At 34.8% G+C, this 27,198-nt stretch overlaps 1 protein-coding gene across 3 annotated transcripts in view; it reads left to right on the top strand.

Annotated features, from left to right (window-relative positions):
* Positions 1-27,198, top strand: part of LOC128983113 (uncharacterized) — a 39,620-nt gene that overhangs the window by 9,332 nt on the left and 3,090 nt on the right. For 2 of the 3 annotated variants that reach the window (XM_054402278.1, XM_054402279.1), the window contains 2 exons: positions 8,212-8,364; positions 14,840-15,073. In XM_054402278.1, the coding sequence (XP_054258253.1) occupies positions 8,212-8,364; positions 14,840-15,073 (387 nt within the window). The remainder of the gene's footprint in view (positions 1-8,211; positions 8,365-14,839; positions 15,074-27,198) is intronic. The other variant, XM_054402280.1, reaches the window with a different exon arrangement.

Below are 27,198 nucleotides of genomic sequence, written 5' to 3' on the forward strand. Positions count from 1 at the left end.
TGTTATCACTGGTGATTTTAATATAGTAGATATTCTTAGCATAAGTGACTGTGTAACCAGACAGTTTCAGGACATCCTCAGGACTTATTCACTCCAATGGTCAGTGAACTCTCCTACTCGTGTCACAGCCACATCCAAAACCGCAATTGATAATGTCATAACTAACGTGCCCAACAGCCTTGTCAGTCACAGTAATTGAAACAGCAATATCCGATCACTTTGCACAAGAAACTGTGATAAGAACTTGCTTGCAAGAACTTGCTTGCCAGAACTAGATCTCCCATCCATAAGTACAAAAAGAGACTTCCGCCCAAGCAATATATCACTTTTAAAAAGAAATCTTTCCATTGAGAATTGGGATTTTGTAGACGGCGTTTCATCGTTCGATGAGGCTTTTAATTGTTTTCACCCCCAAAGCAGAATGGTTCCTACGTGTCTGCAACGGCCTGTGAAAACCTCAAAATGTGTCCGCAAGCGCTAAAACTAAAAAGCTAAATAATGACTTATATACCGGTATATATATATATATATATATATTCACTCTTTAGGGCTACTAGTAATATAGTTAAATAAAATAAGTAAATTTCAATAACTTGTATAGCCTACTTTTAAAACAAAAAACTAAAAAAACTATTAAGGGGTAGGCATAATCAGGTTATTTAAATTTACTTTTTTTTAAATACGTATATATATATACACATACCTTAACAAGTGTTAACAAAGTCTTTAGAAGTAAAACTTTAAATGTACTATAGTTTCTTTATATAAATACACTAGGGATGGACGGGATTGAAATTTTAGTTCGGGACGGGACGGGATTTTTATTTCCTTCCCGATTTTCGGGACGGGATGGGACAGGATTTTTTTCTGTGCATAAAAAAAAGTACTGTATTGCAGTTACCAAAAAAGACATACGAAATCAATGTTTACCATTTGTGGCACTGATCTATAAAAACCAAAAAATGGGTAACAATTTACAGGTACCTATAGAAACTTGTGACTCGCGGGTCACGGGGTGATCGTCTGTAGAACTCACGGTCACGGCGCGATCGTCGTCATGACTCGCGGTCACGGCGCGATCGTCGGTATGACTGCGGGACTCCGCAGTCACGGGGTTATCGTCGGTATGACTCCACGGTCACGGCGCGATCGTCGGTATGACTCGCGGTCACGGCGCGATCGTCTAGACTCCTCATCCCATTGTAAATTTTGAAGCTTGTTTTTCATGTCTAGTTCATGTACGTCCACACTGATCGCTGGGGTAGACCACATTTTGTTTCTATTATTTTAGGGTTATTTTCATGATTTGTGCTTTACTATTTGGTTATATAACTAGGGGACCAGTTATTCTTTATGATTAAATCGTTTTATATGATTAAATGAGGTTTTAAATGACTGAAATAACAAGAAACAAATTGTAAACACAACATAACCTCTACAGTTGGACGTACAGAACAAACAATAAAATTGGCTCCAGCTGTTCCATAAGGATGACAAATCTACTAAGGGAGTATGATTTATATATGGTATGACTCGCGGTCACGGCGCGATCGTCGGTATGACTCGCAGTCACGGCTCGATCGTCAGCATGACTCCGCCATCACGGCATGATCGTCAGTATGACTCTGCGGTCACGGCGCGATCGTCGGTAGGACTCTGCGGTCACGGCGCGATCGTCGGTAGGACTCTGCGGTCACGACGCGATCGTCGGTACGACTCGCGGTCACGGCGCGATCGTCGGTAGGACTCCGCGGTCACGTCGTGATCGTCGGTATGACTCGCCATCATGGCATGATTGTCAGTATGACTCCGCGGTAACGGCGCGATCGTCGGTAGGACTCCGCGGTCACGGGGCGATCGTCGGTATGACTCGCGGTCACGGCGTGATCGTCGGTATGACTCGTGGTCACAGCGTGATCGTCTTAGGACTTCGCGGTCACGGCGCGATCGTCGTTATGACTCCACGGTAACGGCGCGATCGTCGGTAGGACTCCGCGGTCACGGGGCGATCGTCGGTATGACTCGCGGACACGGCGTGATCGTCGGTATGACTCGTGGTCACAGCGTGATCGTCGGTAGGACTTCGCGGTCACGGCGCGATCGTCGTTATGACTCCGCGGTCACGGCGTGACTGTCGGTATGACTCCGCGGTCACAGCCCGATCGTCGTTATGACTCGCGGTCACGGTGCGATCGTCGGTCCAATAATCGCGGCCACGGCGCGATCGTCGTTATGACTCCGTAAATGTGTCCGCAGGCCCGCGTTTCTCGGCGTTTCGTGTCCGCGACAATGTCGCAGCGTCGCTCGTTGTTCTGCTTTGGGGGTTTTCATAAAACACTGATTTACCATCTTGATGTCACTTGTCCATTTAAAAGAAAATAAAACAAAAGCAAAAAAATACAAACAACACTGGATTACTCGTGGTATTCTTGTATCAAGAGAAAAAATAAAATTTCTCTCAAAGATAAATAGAACAACAAACGATGAACAATTTAAAACGTTTTTCAAAAGATTCAAGAAAATTTACAGAAATGTAAATTATCAAATTTCTGGAAATTTCTGGGAAATGTAAATCAGCAGGGAAAGCCTACGATATAAACAAAAGAATTATAAATTCAGAGAATATCTCCAAAACCACATGGAATATTATAAACAACATGAAAAACAATAAAAGAAAATGTAAGCCAATCACACTCAATGTCAATGGGAACCTGACAAGTAGCCCAGAGGCTGTAGCAAATGAATTTAACTCATTTTTCCTGTCTGTTGGGAAAGGAAATACAAACTTAAAAACAGGAATGCCATCAAATAAAAATCACTGGCACAGCCCCGCCTCTTCCCTAGTTTTATCCCCAACCAGCGAAATCGAGGTGGCACTTATCATTCATGACCTCTCAGCTAAAAGATCTGACGACATTAATGGCATATCAGTGTGGGTACTAAAGCAAGTATATTTACCTATTCTAACCCCATTAACAAAATTAATTAACTCTTCTCTTCAGTCTGGAACTTTCCCATCTGCATTAAAATCATCAAAAGTCATTCCAATTTTCAAAAAAAGATGATCCACAAATTTCAAACAACTACCGCCCAATTGCAATCTCACCAGTTCTGAGTAAGATTTTTGAAAGAGTTTTTCTTTTGAGGCTACACAATTTTTTGGATAAATATAATATTCTCTCAGAGAATCAGTATGGATTTAGACCGGGAAAATCCACCATTGATGCGGTAAATAAGTTAATTGAAGATGTCCTCGAGGGACTAGAGAGTCGCAAAAAAGCACTAAGTGTTTTTATCGACCTTTCTAAGGCGTTCGATTGTGGATCATGACATCCTGTTACAAAAGCTGGAGCTAAGTGGCATCCGCGGGGTGCCCCTTCTCTGGCTGAAATCATTCCTCATTGGTAGGACTCAGTATGTACAGGTGTCGGATGGTAAATCAAAGACTTCAAGGGTGTACCAAGGTGTCCCGCAGGGATCAATCCTTGGTCCAGTTTTGTTTCTGATTTATGTCAATGACATCCACTCCTCAATGAACAGTGGGAAGATCATACAGTATGCAGATGACACGACTCTCTATTTTGAATCAAATTCCCAAGAAACCCTTGAAATTGAAAGCTTCATCAACTTGAACGCCTGCATTCAAAAGTTCCAATCCGAAAATTTAAGCACGAACAAATCAAAAACATGTTACATTCATTTTGCACTTTGTCACCATGACGATGAGTCTACACCCACAGTAATGGTAGATGACACCTCTCTAGAGGAGGTTGATTCTATCAAGCTCTTAGGGATGCACCTGGATAAGGCGCTGAACTGGCAAGATCACATTGATAGCCTCTGCTCCAAAATCACAAAAGGTATTTTTGCCTTAAGGAATCTCAAACAGACCTGCACAAAACAAGTTCTAATCATGGCCTGTTATGGCCTTGTTCACCCCCACCTTACCTACGGAATTAGGTTATGGGGTGGTTGTTCCAATCGAGATTTTGAAAGGGTGTTTGTACTCCAGAAAAGAGCCATCAGACTAATTGCAAATTTAAGTCAACATGAAAGAGAGACGTGTAGGCTTGCTTTCAGGGAGCTTGGAATCTTGACCCTACCTTCCCTTTACATTTTGGAGACTGTGGTTTATTGCCGTTTCCAACACTTACCAATTCAAGGCAATGCTATCCACAGCTATGGAACTAGAGCAAGGGACGATTTTCGCACTGTCCAACACCGCACAGCTGCGTTTGCGAAACTCCCTTCTCAAGCAGGTGTCGGTTTCCTTAAACGCTCTTCCTGAGAGACTAAAAAGCCTGGAGAGTTCTCATTTGTTCAAAACAAGACTGAAGAGAGAGTTGACGAATCTTGTGTTCTATGGGGTGGATGAGTTCACTAAATACCGTTGGAGTTGAATTGATTACAAAATTTTCTTCCCCAGGGGTTTAGTTAGATTTTAGTCAATGTTTATTAAAATAATTACTGTTATTTCTTTTGATAGGAGTTTATTTACTGTTATTAATTAAAAGTTTATTCATTTACTGTTTTTACATAGCATATATATACAGATTTTATAAAAAAATACCTACCCAATTTCCGACCTTAGTTTACACAGCTACATATTATATTTTATCTTATTTGTTGCATTTTTTGTATTGACTGACGTTTGCTATACAATGTACAATTGTCAAAAAGCAATAAAGAGATTATTATTATTATTATTACAATGGGAGAGGACACAGTTTGATAAAATTTCCTTTAAATTTACTATAGTATTACACATCTACCATAGCCATTATGTTCTACCACTTCAGTTAAACAATTAAGAGAAAAATAAATTATTAAAGATTCACAAAATATCACAAATTATTCATGTGATTAAAAACATAAACATTAGTGTAAACAATCCAACTTTGACAGTTCTCATTGCGTATCACGGTTTTTTGTTGGTTGGTTCAAATTTGATGTTTTATAAATAAAATACCCCCGCCGCAGCAAACCTGACTAGTGAATTTCCATAAGCCTGATTGGATTTACACTAAAATGTCTCCTTAAAAATATCACATTTATTCCCTATTTCTTCCATTTGCTTTGATTTTATGTTTATATTTTGTTGTTATTTTCATCACCAACATGGCAACCCATAAAGCCCATGTTAATTTTTTTTTAATTTCAAATTCATTTTTTGTGCTTATTTTTGAGCCTATTTTAATTTTTAAAGGGATTCTGCGCATCTACAGGAAAACATCTTTCTAACAGTGTGAGTAGATTTTACCTGCGATGCACATGAGCTGAGAAAAAAGGTTCCAAAGAAACATGCTTGCCTAATCCTACTAATATTATAAATCTGAAAGTTCGTGAGTTTGTATGTATGTGTGTTGCTCAATCACGCATAAACTACGGCACGGATTAGGCTGAAATTTAGGGTGAGGTTCATAATGTCCAAATTTCACAAACTCCAACGTCTAAAATATTAAATAAACAGTGCGTTTCATAATGTCCAAACTTCATAAACTCCAAAACTATAACTTTCAAATAAGCACCGTTTCACAATGTCCAAATTTCACAAACTCCAACGTTAATATATTAAATAAACAGTGAGTTTTATAACCTCCAAATTTCATAAACTCCAAAACTATAACTTTTAAATAATCACTGATTCACAATGTCCAAATTTCACAAACTCCAACGTTTAATCATCAAATAAACAGAGCGGTTCATAACCTCCAAGTTTCATAAGCTCCAACGGTACAGTCTCTGCCAGAAGTCGCTGCAGATGGACTATTGATGTGCCTGCTATCTGACTGTGGCAACCACTAGAGAGACTTCTGGCCCAGACTGTACCGTTGGAGGTTATGAAATTTGGACATTATGAACCACTCTGTTTATTTGGTATCAAAACGTTGGAGTTTGTGAAACTTGGACATTGTGAGACAGTGATTATTTGAATGTTATAGATTTGGAGCTTATGAAATTTGGAGGTTATGAACCGCTCTGTTTATTTAATATTTAAACGTTGGAGTTTGTGAAACTTGGACATTGTGAAACAGTGATTATTTGAATATTATAGTTTTGGAGCTTATGAAATTTGGACATTATGAAACGCGCTGTTCATTTAATATTTTAAGCGTTGGAGTTTGTGAAATTTGGAGTTTATGAAACGCTCCCGAAATTTAGCATGATGATAGCTCACATTCCTGATTAACATTTAGGCATATTCTTATATCAAAAGTCCTTCCGGGCTCCGCCCCAGTGGCTCTGTAGTTCCCCATGTTAACCTTATGAGTAATTACTGTATATTTAAATGGAATTAAAGAATCTTAACAGCTGGTTCAACTAAACAATTTGATTCTGTGATGTTCAATAGCATTAAAAGGTTACAAGATTAACCAACAGGGTGCAGCACTACTATTTTTTTAATTTATGACAACAGCTAATTTGCAACCAAAAGGTGAGTGAGCGTGTAGCGAACAAAATTCAACCTGGAGGCGAGTTAACGTAGCGAACGAGCTCCAACATAAATGAGCCACTCTAATGAGTTAGATCAGACGATTTGTAGGAAATGGGAGCAATTTTGACAGAAATAAATCCATACACGAGATTGTACAAGAATCTACACAAAGTTTTTACACCTGTATTGCTAAATATTTTTTTTATTGCCCGAACGAAGAGCGGGCCAAACAGCTAGTATTAATATATAGATAGATTAGTTTAATGAGTAGGCCTACTTAGGTTTGCTGCAACAGGGAGGGTAAAAGTGTGTTTTTTACATGTTAATAGTTTAGTAAGAAATGAATGTATTTTCCAAAGTCGATCAAAATATGTTCATAAACAAGCAAACTACAACAGTTGACTTATTCTCCATAAGAATAACATGGGAATTTTTAATTTAAATTTTTTTGGAATTTTCTCCGTAACCATTAAGCGCATAATAATGCTTCAATATACAAATTGTTTTTTTTAAGTTCTACAAAATGTGTTAAAAAGAAATTGTGAAATTTTGTGTTTGGCCAAAAATGAGAAAAACCTAATTTTACCCTATAAAACCCCCCATAAACCCTCGTTTCCATAGTCTGATCATGCTGGTTTGCGAACTCGTTCGAATAAATGCAGGTTTACACGTTTATACCAAATTTCATCAAAATCGGATCATTTTTGCTCGAGTTATAGTGCTGACGGACACACATATATATAGGCCTACATAAATATATATATATATATATATATATATATATAAATATAAGAATTTGAACAGATGGTGTTTTTGGTCTCTAGGGACCTCAAAACAAAAAAGTAAATCGGTCCTGGGTCCAGGTCTTACCATGAGTACTACGGCAATAGCTTATTCCCTATATGGGAAATTCGCTAAAAATAATAGTGGTGAACCCTGTTGACAAATCTTATAACTTTTTTAATGCTTTTGCATATCATAGAACCAACTTTTTTAGCTGAAACAGCTGACTAATTGTTTAATTCCCTTTAAATATGAATACTCATAAGGTTAACATGGGGAACTACAGAGCCACTGGGGTGGAGCCCGAAAGGGTTTTTGAGATAAGATTATGCCTACTCTATACGTTTATCGGGAATGTGAGCTATTATCATGCCAAATTTCAGCCGAATCCGTCCAGTAGTTAATTAATGCGTGATTGAACTTCAAACAAACACACAAACTTTCGTATTTATAATATTAGTAAGATAAGATTAAAAACTAACAAAAAAACCACTTAGGACTAACAAAAAATATTTTTGAAATTTTTGAAAAAAAGAATTATTTATTAAAGTAGGTTTAGTTTGTTAAGATTATATCTATTTAAATTCTCTTTAAAATGAACCATTGTACGACTTGATAGGGCAAATAGAACTCATCTTAGAGAATATTTTAGATCGGCACAAACTTTAAAACCACTAATTTTTACCACATTAAAATACATATTTAGATTAAAACAACTATCTAAGATAAATTTAAAAAAAATTATTTGGATTAAGGAAAATATTTCTTTTATGCAACATAATCAAACCATAGATGTTTAAGTTTGAGTGCCTTGTTGATTTCACATGGAATGACCCCTAGTTATTGTGATTGTCTCCCCCCTGTGATAGCTATGATTTAAAATGTGTTGGACATGTTCCTTTCAGACATCACACTTCTTTGTATATGAAGGTTTGGGATATTTGGTAGTGACTGTATTGGGCTGTTAAAATAAATTTATTATTTAATCTCAGAAACAATTGGCCACGAGGAGATGGTGCAAGAGTACATGATAGAGGTGCAAGAACCTCAGTCAGACCTGAGTCAGATGGAGTTTACACAAGACATGGAATCTGAGACTGCTGAGGAGACCTCTCCACCAAAAAACATAAAGAAAAGAAGAATGTGTAAGTATCCGGTAGTCAATCACAGAATATGTTTAAATAGTGTAGTGTACAATATCCCAGGGTGAGGGGGAACCAGTCGACCACACTATTAGCCTCCCTCTTTCAGTCTATTAGGTGGGCAGGGCACAGTTGTGGGTCAATCCATATCAAGTGGTCCAGAAATAAATTAAATGGTTGCTTCAAGATTTTTAATTTTTTTCATATTTTTATCCTTGAAAGTATATATTATTAGAAGTACAAAAATACAATTTTTTTATTTTATTTTTCTTCTGTATGGCGGCCATTTTTTTGTTACTCGAACGGCCGTTTTCAGCGATTTCAGAGCTCTGCGTAAAATTAAATATCTCTGGTTCTACTAATCCTAGAACATTAAAATAAAAACCAATCTCTTCAGAAAGATCTGAACTTTAATATGGTAATATATTGATGGACTTAAAACTAAATATATAGGTCTAATTACCTGTTTAAAGTTTAACGCAACGATGTTACGAATACTGATTTTAAACAATTTATTTTTATATAAAGGCAATTGACTATGTGTTTGTCATGTTTTTATCTGATAGTTATAGGTGTGTACTCCAAATTCTCAGTTTCAAGTTGTGGACTTGCATAGGGCTTTAAATAAAAATTTTCAAAATGTTAAAATTTTCAAAATTTCAAAAGTTTGATGCTTAATATCTTTGTTGACAACCAAATTTTGAATGCTAAGGATATGTTTAACTTTTGTTAAAACAAACCCTTAAAGGAATTCAATACTTTTAAAATAAAATTATTACAGCATAATAGTCTTACTTAGTACTATATCTGAGCCATATTTGAAATTTTTATTTTCATGCCCAACAAAGATATTAAGCATCAAACTTTTGAAATTTTGAAAATTTTAACATTTTGACAATTTTTGTTTAAAAGCCTATGCAAGTCCACAACTTGAAACTGAGAATTTGGAGTACACACCTATAACTATCAGATAAAAACATGACAAACACATAGTCAATTGCCTTTATATAAAAATAAATTGTTTAAAATCAGTATTCGTAACATCGTTGCGTTAAACTTTAAACAGGTAATTAGACCTATATATTTAGTTTTAAGTCCATCAATATATTACCATATTAAAGTTCAGATCTTTCTGAAGAGATTGGTTTTTATTTTAATGTTCTAGGATTAGTAGAACCATAGATTTAATTTTACGCAGAGCTCTGAAATCGCTGAAAACGGCCGTTAGAGTAACATAAAAATGGCCGCCATACAGTAGAAAAATAAAATAATTGTATTTTTGTACTTCTAATAATATATACTTTCAAGGATAAAAATATAAAAAAAATTAAAAATCTTGAAGCAACCCCCTCTGGACCACTTGAAATGGATTGACCTATTTTTGGCTCAACTATTTTGGTACAAACTTTCTAAAATGATCACACAATCAATACTGTGGTTACAAATAGGGGGCCCAGGGGGCAAGATTTTTTTGTTGGGAACACAAGCAACAGACAATATTTGGAAAATATCTGAAATTGCGTGACAGTAGAATCCTCCTTCACTTCGGTTCCCACTCATGACTCATCACTGCCACTGCTTGCACATTATTATGTCACTACTTTTTCCGCCTTATCTTTATTTGTTGGCTAATTAATTTTGTAATGTATTTTTTTCATTACTCAGCAATATCAGTTCCCTTTGTCAAATGGGTGAGAAACATGTTATCAATTGAATTAAGTTACTGTCGTATTTTTGCTTATGATTTTATCTACGTTCAATGAGTTTTATTTTGCATTGTAATATCACACACATTTTCTATGAAATAAGCAAAAAAAAAAAAAAACCAAGTGGCAGTGAGTTAAGAAAGAGGGTGGCAAAAACATTTGGCAGTAAAAATTGTAACAAAAGTTTTTTAAAATAAGTAGTCATTAACCCATTCGCGCCGACTCTTGTGCTGGTTACGTGGTGGCTGGACTGAGCACCGAATCACCCTGGTTACGTAGTCTGTATTTGACAACATTCTGTCAATCCAACAGATAGTGTTGGCGTGTCTTATTCACGACACAACCACAAATTTTCAGTTTTAGATGTTGGCTAACCTGATTGTATCCAAACATTGGTTATGTTGTCAGCTTGATTTGTGATTGTTTTGCTCCACAGCTGGCTAACCTTATTTCAATATCAGCGTTGTGTTGTTTACTTTGTTGTTTTTTTTGTTAAAGATGTAATCATATATATTAAAACGTGACAGGTTTTTTTTATTTCACGATTATGAATCAACCACTTGATGGATTTTCATGATTTTTGTGTTGAAAGAAAGATATTTTTAAAAACTAGGGAATTTTGAAGCCATAATTTTAGTTTAGAATTTCAGTTTTTTAGAAAATAAGTTTAAAATTTTAAAAAGTCTAGCAGTTGACTCTAACATTTTACACTAGCTTTTGGTACAATACCATTTGCTTAACATAACAGCTGTAAGCATTAAGCGTGTGTGACACAAAATCAGCACTTGGATAATAATGACATGCATAGGGTTGACTTATTTATACTATGTGTAATGCTATACTAATTGATACGCTCATTTATTTGCCAAGAGGATGACAGACTATTTAAATATACATGGTAAAATGCTAGATGTTCTAATTTATTTTAAAAGCAGTCTTTAAAATTTTAAATTTGTTTTAGTGCAATATAATTTGTTTTGACTAACAGCTGGTTGAATATAAAAATATTCTATAGAACTACCAGGGTAGTTTATTATTCTGTGATTTTGCCATTGATTATAGGAAATGAGAAAGATTCTATAACCATTGATGTATACAAATTGTGAAGTGAAAGGTAAAACTCACACCACAGTTAAACATAGATACTTTATTAGCCAAGATCCCAAAAGTAAGTCCTCAAGCTCAAAACAACAATACAATAAAAACAAACATCAAATATGCAACATATGATAACAATTATAAAAATACCAAACAGCACATCTTCTCTTTTCTCTTTTTTTTTAGTTTATTTATAAAAATCTGAATCACTGTATCTAAGAGGTGGTTTTACACTTCTTTTAGGTCTGTCATTTTCATTGCTATTGTAATTATGTCCAGCATCAGTTTCAGTTCCTTGGTCTTCTTGGTATTGGTGTTCAAATCTATTTTCACCATTTTCAATAGGCCTATGCACAGCTATTATATGTCTCCTGTTCCTTCTGATCTTCCCTGCCTGTGTATTTATCAGGTAGGACCAAGGATGATTTGATTTATTCTCAACATGTCCATAACGTTTTAAATCTGGAATCCAAACTTTGTCATTTTGATCAAGCTGTGAGAGATCTCTTACACCTTTCCTTACATCGTAGTTTCTCTTATTTCTTTCCTTGATTGAAAAATCCTTCTCTTTAAACTTTTGCAATCTTTCCCTTGTTACCTGTCTGAAGTTATTTATTGACGGTAATGTTGATCGGAGCTTCTCCAACCACATCTCCAGTAGTCAATGCATCCACATAAACCAGTTCAAGAAATCTAGAATAGTAGTCTTGCACAACTAAATACCATTTCGCGTTACATTTCAAAAGGTCAATACCTAAAGACTCCCCGGGATTTTTTGGTAGTTCAGTCAACAGTAAAGGTTATGATTTGTTACTTCTTTGCTCCAAGCAAACTGGACAATTTGTTACAAGTGTAGCAATATCTGTTGAGCAGCCAGGCCACCACACCGATTCATACACTCGCCTTCGACATTTGACAATTCCCATGTGACCTTCATGTATTTTACTCAGTATTTCCTTTCTCAACGATTTTGGAATAAACAGTCTTGTGCCTAAAAGGAGGAATCCTTTACTGATGTTTAGATCAGTCCTGTACTTCCAATACACCGAATTTTTATTCCAATTGTTATTCACAATCCAGGATTTAATTCTTCCGCATTCCTCATCAGGATCCTGAGCTTCTTTGATTTCCTTGAGCCTTTTGTCAGAACAAGGAATAGCATATAAAGAAAGGCCAAATAGGCTATACCGGGCTACAATGAAATGTGTTTTATTTTAAATTAAGTGTTTAATGTGGGATTTTATTTCGAGATAATAGGCCTACTATGTTTTTGTTTGATATTTTCAGTCTGTCAGAGACAAGTGACTTGATCATTTTTATAAATGTACTGAGTGAAGAGGATAGCCCTAGTACCCATAACCTTCAAACTTAAGACAGATGAAGTGCTTATCTAAGTGATTATTTTTAAATACCTAATTACATATTGATGTTTTTAACTTGTGATACAATATGTAGTTTGATATTAGTTTTCTGTTTTATAAATACATTTATTTTTATAAATTCTGTTTCTTATTTGAATTGAAATTATTCTTAAAGTTACCTTATTAAGTTAGTTAGTTAGGTTGATTATCATGTTAGTGAGGAGGAATTACAGGCAAGAAAAAATAAAACACACAAGAACAAGTGATGTGTAGGCCTAAATAATTTAATGCTGCAGCGAACAAGTAGTCTAGGCCAAATTTTTGATTAGGCCTAAGGTACTAATAATTAGTAACCATATAACTTAGAAAATTTGGTATAAGTACTTAAACTACCTATTTAGGCCTAGTCAGGGTTTAGGCTAGGATGAAATTTGTTTCAGCAAAATGCTGCAAACTCTCTGCAAAGACAAAAACTAAGTTAACTGTAGAAAAAATATTATTCAATAACTTAAGCATTTAAAACAAAAAATTCCAGTAGGCTAATATTATATTTGTTTGAACATTACATCTTTCAATTTTATTTGTAGAAAATTTGCCATAGGCCTAGCCTGCAAAACAATGTAAACTTAGCATTTTTAAGTTGTGAATAGCAAGATGCTAAAAATACTACCGCAGCTTAAACCCAGGGCCTAGGCCTACTTAACGCGCAACTACTCGACTCGATACTCGAGTTTTTACTCAAATACTCGACTCGACTCGACTCGAATTGAAAAATCACTACTCGCCCACCCCTATTATAGTCTTACCATAGACTTACCAAAACAAGTAAACTTTAAACCTACATCCCATTGTAAACTTTGAAGCTCGTTTTTTGTGTCTAGTTCATGTCCTGTGACACTGATCACTAGTGTCGACAAAATTGTGTTTCTATTATTTTATAGTCAACTTCATGATTTTTGTTCTTTACTGTTTGGTTATATAACTAGGGGACGTGTTATTAGTTGTGATTAGAACCTTTTATTTGGTTAAAAGAGGTTTTACATGACTGAAAACAAGAAACAATTGTAAACAAAACACAACCAACCTCTAAAGACAGTGCACCGGACAGAACTAACAATAAAACTGTCTTCAGCTGATCCATAAGGATGAGAAATGTTCTAATATAATTGAGTAGGCTATGTTTTATATGTGGTTTTCTTGCTTAAATAGTAGCTTATTGGTATGCAAAAAGATAATACTGCACATTTAATTAATACATGAATTAAAATAACCCTGTCACGTTTTATTGTATGAATATTATATCTTCTCCTATTATTTACTAGTGGTGCTTAGGTGTAGAAATCTAAAAACTGTTTTAAAACATGTAACATTAATACTAAAAAATTCAACACATTTTAGAATTTGGCAACTATTTACTAATAGGCCTACAATGCTTTGGTTTAACTCATAATTCATAACTCATTTATTGAACCAAAATAACAAATACAAAATTTGCATTGGTCATGTCAAATAATAGAACTAAAATTAAAATAAACAATAGACAATGTTGCTTCAATAAGACAATATCAATTACTTCTTACAACAACAAAAAAAACTAACCAACTAAACCCATCAGCGACACAATCTCGAACACTGTAGTAACCCTTGGCCAAGAGTATTTTTTTTATTTGCTTTTTAAAGCTGTTCAAGTCCGACTCCAGCTGAAGGGAGGGAGGGAGGAGATTAAAAAGTTTAATGCCATTGTAATGAAAGTGTCTCTTGAAAAATGTAGTTGAATGAGATGGTAATTTAAGATGAGAATTGTTACGTAGTGAATAGGAATGTGTAAGTGAAGATTGGTATTGGTGTAAGTTTTTTTTAATGAGAATCAAAGTTTCCAAAATGTATATTGAGGGAAATGTTAAAATTTGTGATGAAATAAAGTATTGCCTGCAAGATGTTCTTCTTTTCAAACCAAAGACTGCCCTAACTGCCCTCTTCTGGAGTCGGAAAAGGAAAGACGTTTTCCCACACTCACACCCCCACACCGGCACTGCGTATATCAGGTGCGGGAAAATCACTCCATAATATGCTGTAATTAGAACATCACATTTTGCAAACTTAGAAAGTTGGCGGAGAAGAAAGATTCCCGAAGAAATCCTTCTACACACAGTGTCAATATGGGAATGAAAGCGCAGGTTTTTATCAAGCACCAATCCCAAGAACTTAACCTGATCAGTTGCCTCGCTCAACATCATTCAAAAGGAAATTGTTTTTGTTTTTCCCAGCTGAACTTATAGAAAAATTTACAAATTCAGTTTTTCTGGCATTTAGACTCAATGAGTTGTCCTCGAACCACTGCATCATGGAGCTCGCTTGCAAAAAGGCCTTTATTTCGAGTTCATCGAAATTTTGATCAGAAACCGAGAGCGACGTGTCATCAGCAAACAGACAAATGTTTCCAGAATTTACAATTGATGGAAGATCATTCACAAAGACAAGGAACAACACCGGACCGAGGACTGACCCCTGAGGCACGCCACGAGCAGACTCGCAATGGGGTGAGCGGTAGGTATTCAGATATCCTAAGTCATCCACCCCCATCACAAACTGCTTCCGTCATGTAATGAATTACTTAAACCATTGCAGTGCCAGCCCTCGCAATCCAAGACAAGAAAGCTTATCAAGAAGCAATGCGTGATCCACCATATCAAAGGCTTTGCTCAGATCGAAAAAAAGCCCATTGTATGTTCCCCTGCATCCAATGAATTTACTAAATTTGAGATAAGGTCAGTCATTGCGTCTGTGGTGGTTTTCTTTTTTGTGAACCCAAATTGCTTCTCTGAAATAATATTATTTTTTGTAAAAAATTCTAATAGTCTTAGTAGTATTATCTTTTCAAATACCTTAGATATAGATGATGTTATGGCTATAGGTCTGTAGTTGTCGCAGAGGTGGCGATCTCCTTTTTTATGGAGTGGCTTAATAATGGACGTTTTCAGGGCATCTGGGAACTGGGCACATTCATAGGAGGCATTGATTAAGTTAGCTAGAGGGTTAGATACGAGGTCTGCAACTTCTCTTAACAGGTTTGGTGACAATTCATCTGTTCCAGCCGACCGTTTATTTTTCATCTCTTTTATGATCTTTTCTACTTCGGTCTTGTTTGTTGGCTTAAGAAAAAGGGAATCAGGAATAGGCTTTATATGATTTGGCTTGTCTTTCTTATCTGATGGCATACTAACTGATGTAAAAAAATTATTAAAGACATTAGCAACTTGTTGTGGGTCTTTAATTATGTCCCCCTTTTCATTATGAAGATTGATTTCTTTTGCATTACTACTTTTGTTTGGAAGATTTTCTTTAATAGTATCCAAGATGGCTTTATTTCTATTATCTGATTGGTTTATTCTATCATGAGTCATATCTGATTTTTGTTGCCTTATTTTATTTCTGTAAGTGCGTTTAATCTGCAAGTATTTTTGTCGAAGGTGGTGGTTAGAGTCTAAGTCCTTGGTTTCTACATAAAGATCAAGCATTTGGTTTTTCATATTTATTGTCTCCTTGTCCAGTTTGATTTTACCCTTAGACTGAATTTTATTAATTTTTTGTAATTTATTTGTGAAAGCAACTTAAAGATACCATAAAATTAATACTGTATTAGTTAAATAAAGTTAAGAGGATGACCTGGGTTCTACACTAATAGCCTACGATAAAAGAAATTTACAAGTTGTCTACCACTATTGTGTTATTGTGGCCTACCACTTTATTAATGTATTGATCAATATTTATTTAAATTCAATAGCTCTATTTAAAAATACATTACCGCTACAATGTATTTCTGTAATTACGTTTAACGTGTAAATTTTATCATGATTTATGATTCAATTTAATGATTCATTAAGGTTACAAGCCCAGTATATAAAATACGAACTCAATAATTTTATTTGCAGAAGTTCACAAAATGGTATTTATTCGAATGAAAGAAACAAATGGCGGTCTACGAAAATAGATATTTCATAACATGTAAATGATCCAAATTAAATGTACAGTATTATCTTTTTGCATACCAATAAGCTACTATTTAAGCAAGAAAACCACATATAAAACATAGCCTACTCAATTATATTAGAACATTTCTCATCCTTATGGATCAGCTGAAGACAGTTTTATTGTTAGTTCTGTCCGGTGCACTGTCTTTAGAGGTTGGTTGTGTTTTGTTTACAATTGTTTCTTGTTTTCAGTCATGTAAAACCTCTTTTAACCAAATAAAAGGTTCTAATCACAACTAATAACACGTCCCCTAGTTATATAACCAAACAGTAAAGAACAAAAATCATGAAGTTGACTATAAAATAATAGAAACACAATTTTGTCGACACTAGTGATCAGTGTCACAGGACATGAACTAGACACAAAAAACGAGCTTCAAAGTTTACAATGGGATGTAGGTTTAAAGTTTACTTGTTTTGGTAAGTCTATGGTAAGACTATAATAGGGGTGGGCGAGTAGTGATTTTTCAATTCGAGTCGAGTCGAGTCGAGTATTTGAGTAAAAACTCGAGTATCGAGTCGAGTAGTTGCGCGTTAAGTAGGCCTAGGCCCTGGGTTTAAGCTGCGGTAGTATTTTTAGCATCTTGCTATTCACAACTTAAAAATGCTAAGTTTACATTGTTTTGCAGGCTAGGCCTATGGCAAATTTTCTACAAATAAAATTGAAAGATGTAATGTTCAAACAAATATAATATTAGCCTACTGGAATTTTTTGTTTTAAATGCTTAAGTTATTGAATAATATTTTTTCTACAGTTAACTTAGTTTTTGTCTTTGCAGAGAGTTTGCAGCATTTTGCTGAAACAAATTTCATCCTAGCCTAAACCCTGACTAGGCCTAAATAGGTAGTTTAAGTACTTATACCAAATTTTCTAAGTTATATGGTTACTAATTATTAGTACCTTAGGCCTAATCAAAAATTTGGCCTAGACTACTTGTTCGCTGCAGCATTAAATTATTTAGGCCTACACATCACTTGTTCTTGTGTGTTTTATTTTTTCTTGCCTGTAATTCCTCCTCACTAACATGATAATCAACCTAACTAACTAACTTAATAAGGTAACTTTAAGAATAATTTCAATTCAAATAAGAAACAGAATTTATAAAAATAAATGTATTTATAAAACAGAAAACTAATATCAAACTACATATTGTATCACAAGTTAAAAACATCAATATGTAATTAGGTATTTAAAAATAATCACTTAGATAAGCACTTCATCTGTCTTAAGTTTGAAGGTTATGGGTACTAGGGCTATCCTCTTCACTCAGTACATTTATAAAAATGATCAAGTCACTTGTCTCTGACAGACTGAAAATATCAAACAAAAACATAGTAGGCCTATTATCTCGAAATAAAATCCCACAATAAACACTTAATTTAAAATAAAACACATTTCACTGTAGCCCGGTATAGCCTATTTGGCCTTTCTTTATAAACTCACATTTTCTAGGTTAAGTTACAATTCAAACTGTCGTTGTCATGTTTCTGCCACCCGAATTAAATATAAACGTATTATACAATCTTTTATCTTTTGAGCGTAGTTATTCTTATAAGATAGAATAATATCGTTGCCGATGTAATAGTTCCTCCTTTGCGTTATGCAATAGCGTCAAAAACCAAAGTTCCCGTATCTCTGACAGAATTCCTGGAAAATTCAAGCCACCGTAAAATTTCCGTACAATGCACGGAATTCCTATTGCGTGGACACCCTGGAACTGTGATTTTTCAAAAACAATAATGTAGGGTGTGTGTTATATCGAGGGAAAGACTCGTTAAGTAGTGGTTAAATTTGCTATGCAGAAGTTCTGACATGTCTGATAAATCCGTCATATGTTAAATTTTCTCCGGGATCGTCAACAACTTTTTTGATTAGACTGTATTTTGTTAAACAAGTTTTTAAATTTTTGAAATAACAAGAAACAAATTTTAAACAAAACACGACCTCTAGAGTGCACTGGACAGAACTAACAATGAAGTTGCTGTATAAAACCAACAAATTATTTTATTCTATTTGTAGACAGCATGGCGTCTGAGAGGGACCATGACTCATAGACTTTGTTTAGTCGTCATTGGATGCAATACGTCATTCTCTCTTCCTTCCTATTTTCCTTTCAACTGCTTTCTCCCCTCCCACACAAGGCGCAGTGCTCAGTGCCGCTCACTGTAGGTTGTCACGGCAACCGTGTGTCGTCATAGCGACTAGCCAATCACGCACTTGCACTGCGTTGTAGATTGCGATACAAATAGCTGTGTTAGAAAGACAACCTTATAGTGGTAGTTAGGCTTTCGTATCTCCTCAAAAATTACGATCGATAATCAATGCGTCTTGACTGAGCCTAGGTTCGTGCTTATCAAACCTCAAATGCATGAACAACTTAGAATTGTGGTAACTGCGTTTTCAATTGCGACACAAATTAAGTGTTATTTTAGTTTTGACTTAGTATTAAAAGCTCTGCTCGAACTTCGATCTTTTTCAAAATGCCTCGAGCCGAGCCGAATAATGAAAAGCTCGACTAAAAAGCTTGAAGGTTTGAGTACTCGCACACCCCTAATTTTGATGAAGGAAGATGTATACAAAAATCTAGGTTTTAATTCTATCTGTTTTACGATTAAATTAACTTGATTTTTGATCCACTAGACGAGTTGTTATTTTAGACGATATTTCCAACAGTTTTTATTGTATGAAGTAATTTATAGACAATTATAAGTAGTATAATTATAAGGAGATAATTCTAGTACTTCTGAAATTGATCGTTTCCTGAGCAGTGAGGATGAACTTGTCAGTCAGTAAGACAAAATCGGTATAACAGTACACCGATTTATTACCGTTGGTTACAAATGACGATGAAAGTAGGCCTAGTGGTGATGAAGCAAATTTTGATTTTCAAATTAGTGATGATTGGATTGAGGATGTTGGTTTGTCTTCAAACAATGAGGGAAGTTCTAGGCCTACTCTCAGGTAGGGTATCTCCCAAAATGAGCTGCTGTAAGGCCTAAGAATGTTTTTACCTATGTTATTACTTATAAAAGTAAACAACTTGTGATATTTCTACATAGGGAATCAATTGAACTATATTATATTGTCATTTTGTGTCTGGATTAATCTTGAAGTTTGATTGAATAAAGTTTACTTTAAAAATATTATTTTTAAAAATTTTTTCATTACTTTATAATTTTGTTATATTTTACACATTAAATTATCCAATTTGCACAAAATAAATGTCAACTCATCCTCCACTAGCCGTAGTATAAACAAATACGATAATTTCCGATCCCTCATTGGACGGTGCTTCAAGTAAGAGGATTCCGACCACAGAGCCAACAAATGTAGTAAACAAACCTTAAAATGCTCAAACTTTAAAAGGGATGGTCATTTGGCAACTGTTTGAGATATTTGAACCAACTACAATTATTATCAATTATTTAAGATCCTGATAAAACTAAATTTCAAAAGTCACAGGAAATTGTAATAATGTAAGCCTAAGATACAATCTCAGTAACCTAAACGTTGATACTACAATACACAGACTACAGACATCAAACAAGTACATGGTACACTTCAGGGAACATGTCTTACACCCCAGGGGCACGCAACCACATCAAGTCCAAATTAGAATGTAAGATCTTGCACCAAAATGCAAAAATTACTTCCAATAAGAAATATGAATTACATTTACCGACAAATGAGCCTTCAATTTTTATAGTTTCCAAACATGGTTTTTGATATGTTTTGAACATTATTTAAATTGCAGCTGACTTTTAACTTGTTTTTGCTATTGTTTTTGTTTCTAGTTTTTTGACTCATGAATAAGTTTAGTTCTATTTTATTAAACAAATTTACCTATCAATTTAGGTATTTACTTCAAACATAAAACTGGCGAAGAGGATGATTTTATGGAAAACTTAGAGTGCAAGATAGTTTATTTTTTAGTTATCAATTTCACAGTCTAATTCATTATAATGTCTGAAGATACATTACCAGCAACTCTTAATAATCCTATGTTGGTAAGTCAACTTAGATGTGAAAAATTTAACCCTAATTCATGTGACATTGATGTTTGGAATATTAAATTCAAGGCAAATTTATGTTTGGGCAACATTACAAATGATGATATTAAAAGATGTTTATTCATTGACTGCCTGGATAGTACAATTCTTAAAACATTGGTAACTATGTGCAAGCCAAAAGAAATTAGTGAATTCACTTATGAACAACTTTATGAACTTTTGGTAAAGCATTTCAAGTCAGTAAAGTTTTAAGTTACCGAAAGAGTAAAATTCTTTTCACTGAAGCAAGGTGTTGAATCCTTGTTCACTTTTGGAAATAACTTAAAAGAATTAGCCAGCGGTTGTGATTTCCCTGGTGACTTTTATCAAGATGCTCTCATTACATCCTTCATAATGGGTATAAATGAAGATTCTATTAGAGCTAATTTACTTCAGAAAGATTACACAGATTTCAATACTGTACTTGAATTTGCTAGAACATTAAGTTCAGTTTTTACAACTTCAGCAAAGAAAAATCTGATATCATATTCCGATAATGAAATCAATGGAGAGGTTCTAATTACAAATTCAAACTATTTATGCTATTCTTGTGGTGGTAACCATTTTAGGAAACGATGTAGATTTAGAAATGCAATATGTAGGCTAATAATTGTGATACAAAAGGTCACTTGGCAAAAGTTTGCAAAATTAAAAGGAGAACAGATTTCCAAAACAAAAAAATTGGTGGGGATGGAAAAAAAAGTACAACGAACCAGTAAACTTCACTGACAATGAAAAAGGAAGAGATTCTAGAACCTTTATCGACTCTAACATACTTGATTGTTCACCTAAGTTGACAAATGAAGCTATTTTTTCTCTTGGTCTTCAGTGTCATAATGTGAGTGTATTTTCTCCAATTTGGGTTTCTATCTGTATCAATAGTATTTTAATTACTATGCAACTAGATACAGGAAGTTGTGTTTCTGTTATATGTCAACAAACTTGGGAAAGATTGGGAAAATTTCCTTTGTTACATTCAAATACAAAACTGACATCTTATAGTGGCCATTGTATATAAACTTGATTGGTGAACAAACAGTTAAAGTGGCATTCAGGAAAACTAAAAGAGAGCTAAGGCTGTACGTTGCTGGCACTCGGGATCTTTTAGGTAGAGACTGGATCGAGGAGCTTAAAATCAACGAATCTCCAATTAATTCATAAAAAAGTGATTCTTTATGGGTTTCCAAGGAAGTTGATGACATTTCAAGGTCAGAGTTTCCAATTTCACATCCAAGAATGAGCTTAAGTAAATTAATTGATTATAATAAGGAACTCTTTTGTAACAAAAGTGGCCATTGTACAAAATTCACGGCACACTTAATTTTAAAGGAAGACGCTTCTCCTATTTACAAAAAGGCAAGGCCAGTTCCATTTGCAATAAAGGACAAAGTGTGCGAGGAAATCGACAGGCTTGTAGAAGCTGATCTGATAGAACCAATTGACTATTCTGATTGGGCCGCACCTTGTGTAGTTGTTAAAAAACCTTCTGGTCAAATAAGAATTTGTGCAGATTTTTTAACAGGATTGAATCAGGCTTTAAAGATTCAGAAGTTTCCTCTACCTACACCTGAGGAAATATTTGCTAATTTGAATGGAGGGGAAAAATTCTCAGTCATTGATTCATCTGATGCCTACTTGTCAATACCAGTAGATAGAGATTCGCAAGACTTACTATTACTAGTGATTAATACCATCAAAGGACTTTACAGATACAAGCGACTTTGTTTTGGAATCGCATCCACTCCAGCTATATTTTCTAAAGTTATGTACAACATGTTGAATGGGTTGCCAGGCGTAGCAAACTATCTAGATGATATAATTGTTACAGGGCACAATGATAAGAACACTACACAAATCTAGAGAATACTTTCAATAAAATTAAAGAGTTTGGATTCCAATTGAACAAAGATAAATGCAAGTTTTTGCAAGAAACAGTGACATATCTTGGGTTTGTAATAACTAAAAATGGCTTAAAAGTTTCGGATTCTAAAGTTCAAGGCATTGTCGATATGCCATCAAATGTGAAAGAATTGGAGGCATTTTTAGGGATGATTACATACTACTCCAAATTCATACCAGAATTTTCTAAAGTTTGTTATCCTTTAAATCAACTGCGGAAGAAAGGAGTAGATTGGTTGTGGAGTGACCAATGTAAACGCAGTTTCAACAAATTAAAAGCCTTATTAATGAATGCACCTATACTAACACATTACAATCCAGAGTTACCCATCATTCTTGCTGCAGATTCATCAGCTGTAGGAATCGGTGCTGCAATTTTTCATAGATTTCCTGACAACTCTGAAAAGCCTATTGCATATGCTTCGAAAACATTGACTTCCAATGAAGCGAACTATTCTCAAATAGAAAGAGAAGGGCTGGCCATCATTTTCGCGATAAAGAAGTTTCGCCCATATCTACTGGGAAAACACTTCATTTTAGAGACCGACCACAGACCCTTGCTTACAATTTTTGGATCCTACCACAACTGCCAATAGACTTCAGCGTTGGGCACTGATACTGTCTAACTATAACTACTAGTGGTCGTCCTGTGGTCGAAACTCGACCAAAAATAATTAATGTACAGACTTCTCTATTTTCTCACCACACTGTAAATAAAACATGTGATTGGGATTCCTTCCATTTGTTTTGATTTTCTGTTTACATTTTGTTGTTATTTTGTCACTGTCATGGCAACCCAGTTGGTCCATGTTAATGAAGTTTTCAAATTAGTTTTTTGTGCTTATTTTTTAGCCTATTTTAATTTATAAAGGGATTCTGCACATCTACAGGCAAATATCTTTCTAACAGTATGCGTAGATTTCCCCTGCGATGCACACGAGCTGAGAAAAAAGGTTTTAAAGAAACATGCTTGCCTATTAATATATAGATAGATACATATGACATTTAATACATATCTACAAAAAATTTTGGTCAAGTCGATGGTTTGAGTAGATTACCGTCATTTCAACCTAATTCTTTTGATTCCAATAATGAGGGACACCATACAATATTAGCGACAATTCAAACAGAAGTGCAGTCCGAGATCCCTATTACTTGTACTGAAATCGCTAAGGAGACTGTTAAGGACCCTGTTTTGAAGATTAAGAAGGTTCACTATGTAAAAGTTGGTTGGCCTAATAAGTGTCCAGATGAGAACTAGAGGCCTTACTTTTCTAAGAAAGATGCACTGACTCTACATAATAACTGTCTTCTGTGGGGAATAAGAACTGTTATTCCCGAACTTATATCATGGACTACTTGCTTGAATCTCACAATGGCATGGTCAGAATGAAGTCTGAGGCTCGGGGGTCATTTGTGGTGGCCAGGTATGGATGCTCTAATTGAACAGACTTGTCACCGTTGCCGTGAATGTAACTTGTTTGCAAAAAAATTACCAAGTAAAACACATCTAGTCAACTGGCCTAAAGAAAGTGAACCTTGGAGTCAAATCCATTTAGATTTTGCTGGACCATTTTACAGACAAATGTTCTCTTAGTGATTGATGCTTTCTCGAAATGGCCAGAAATAGTACCTATGTCCTCTATTACAACAGAAAAGACAGTAGAAGCGCTCAAGAATTTGTTGTGTAAATATGGAATACCTAGAACAGTCGTCTCAGACAACAGAACTTCATTTACCTCGCAAGGTTTTAAAGATTTCTGCTTGCGTAATAATATCAAACATATTACGACTCCAGTAGCTCACCCAAGTTCAAATGGACAAGTGGAGAAAAATGTAGTCACCTTTAAAAGAGCTCTGAACAAATAACAGTACAATAAAGAGCCTAGCTTGTTCACAGACAACTTGAGGCCATTTTTATTTTGCTATCGAGCTACAGCTCACACTGCGACTTGACAAATACCTGCATTTTTGTTCTTTGGTCGTAATCTGCGAACTAAATTAGATTTGATCAAACCTTCACAAGAGATAAACCTTCTGAAGTGCTGCGATATAATAAAACCAAAGGCTTTTCTATTGGGAGTGAAGTGTACATTCGTACTTTTGTTGAAGGGAAAGTAAAATGGAAAATAGGAACCATACTTAGACAGTTAGGTAGGAACACATGGTTGATTGATTCTAATGGACACACTAAAAGACATACAAGTCTAATTCGGAAATGCTACCAAGACAATGAATCGGAAGAGGAAGACGACCCCTCCATTAAACAACTACCACAGCTACTGTCTTCTTCAGATTGCCAATTACGAAATCCAGAAGTACATGTTCGGAATTCAGAAAACTATGGATCACCAGCTGTATTTCCTAGCCCTAGAACATTCCCTGCAGTAGCTTCACAACATCCGAATGTCACTCCTCAGCTACGATTTAGAACATTCCCTGCAGAAGCTATACCACACCCGAATGTACCTCCTCAGCTGCTAAGACCAACAAGGACCTTCAGGCCAAAGAGGAGGCTTATTGAAGAAGCCTAAACTTGGTGGAAAGAAGTGATATGTTTTGAACATTATTTAAATTGCAGCTGACTTTTAACTTGTTTTTGTTATTGTTTTTGTTTCTAGTTTTTTGACTCATGAATAAGTTCAGTTCTATTTTATTAAACAAATTTACCTATCAATTTAGGTATTTACTTCAAACATAAAAGTTTTACTGACAACAACTTAGAATTTTTGACAATAGATTATGAGCTAGCTGAGTCATTTCAACGAAAAAATCACAAGGGAGGAGGTGTATAAGTTTTTGTTAAAAATGGCCTTAAGTACAAACCTTTTTTCATGAATAATTCTGCCCTTGATTTACATTTTGAAATTAGTGAAATTGAAACTAATCTTAGCGAAATAGGTAATATTGTAGTAATAGGTATTTATAGATCCCCTAATAGTCAGGTAAATGTATTCTTTTAACAATTTGATAATCTTTTACATAAGTTAATGTCCAAGGGAAAACAGTGAGTAACCACTGGTGATTTTAATATAGACATTCTTAGTTTAAGTGACTATGTAACCAAACAGTTTCAGGACATCCTCATTCACTTCAATGGTCAGTGAACTCTCCTACTCGGGTCACAGCTACACCCAAAACCGCCATTGATAATGTTGTCACTAACGTGCGCAACAGCCTTGTCACAGTGGTTGACACAGCTATATCTGATCACTTTGCACAAGAAACTGTGATAGGAGGTTGCTTGCCAGAACTAGATCCCTTATCCACAAGTACAAAAAGATACTTTTCTCCAAGCAATATTTCCCTTTTATAAAGAAACTAGGTGTTTGCCCGTTCTACGTACGGGAATCTTGTAGTAAGTTGAAACCTTATATTCAGAACAGGAGTTGGTTTGCATATTTAGTGTGCATTTTTCCAGATATGCTGCCAAAACTACTACTGTATAGGAATACATATAAACCTTCGCAAATACAATATCTGACAGTTTTATAGATATATGAGGCATAGCCCTCAGGTAGGCCTGTAATTGAAAGTTACTTTTCACACTGGTTAAAAGTAGTTAACATACTACCTCAACCTCACTACTAATATATAAATAAGTCAATAAATACATAGTCCACAAAACATTTATACGTTGACAACGCCAAGCTTTAAAAATTCATGATGGTTTGCTAAAAAAATCTTTCACTAATTCACAGCACTAATTTCATAGCATAAACTAACATTTTGGAGTCCAGACAGAAAACGCTAAAATTATACAGTAAGACATCAATTCAATTTAATAAGAAATGGCCTTATTTTTAAATAAGGTGCAGCACTAACGATAACTATAGTTGTAAATAGTGATGTGTTTGTATGTAAAAATGATTCTTACTGCTACCACTGGTTCTAAGGAAAAGTAGCAGTACCAAAAACCAACGTTTACATTTATGAAAAGAACTATAGTACTTAAGAACAATTCAAACTGTCCATGTGATCAACCTGTATTATTTGTGTTAATCCGTTGGCAAATATATAAATAAATAAATACACAGGTCACAAAACATGTAACATGTATGTTAACAACGTAAAGCTTTAAAAACTCCCTATGGTTTTCTCAAAAAAACTTTCACTTGATGTGGTGCAGTACCGTAGTTATTATAATCCCACTTGGTTTAATTTTTTTTTAAGTTTTCAAAAATCAAAGTTATTTCCCATTAATAGCATTATTTGTAATTAACAATGTTAACATATTAATGACAGTTTGAAGAAACCACCTTTATCCAAACAAAGGTTTTTTATAAAATATTACGTAATCTCTATTCGATAATCGATACATATATCTAGCAAACATTCGGAGGAAATGTGACAAAAAACTCACGAATGGGGTTTTGGACGTTTGTAGTTTTACTTCCTAAGTAGAAAAAATGTACCGATATCGTTGTCGAAATGTAAGTAAGTAGAAACAAAAAAATGACACTTTGGAAAAGCGAATTTAGCTACATCTGTAAGTTAAACCTCTGTTACGATCACAGTGAAATCAGAAAGTTCTTCCAAGATCGCAGCAACATCCACGATCACCCACTGCAGTTGTGATTTTTTACTTTGCACTTTACACAACTAACTGTCCTTGAAGGGCCATAAATGAGTGCGGAAACCTTTTTGTAAGCATTGGTGACGACGATTAAAAAAATGTAAGTTTCCCAGCAC

This window comes from Macrosteles quadrilineatus, unplaced genomic scaffold, assembly GCF_028750875.1.
Source record: "Macrosteles quadrilineatus isolate MER2022 unplaced genomic scaffold, UCM_ALF_1.0 Scaffold_1__1_contigs__length_201487025, whole genome shotgun sequence".
NCBI lineage: Eukaryota > Metazoa > Arthropoda > Insecta > Hemiptera > Cicadellidae > Macrosteles > Macrosteles quadrilineatus.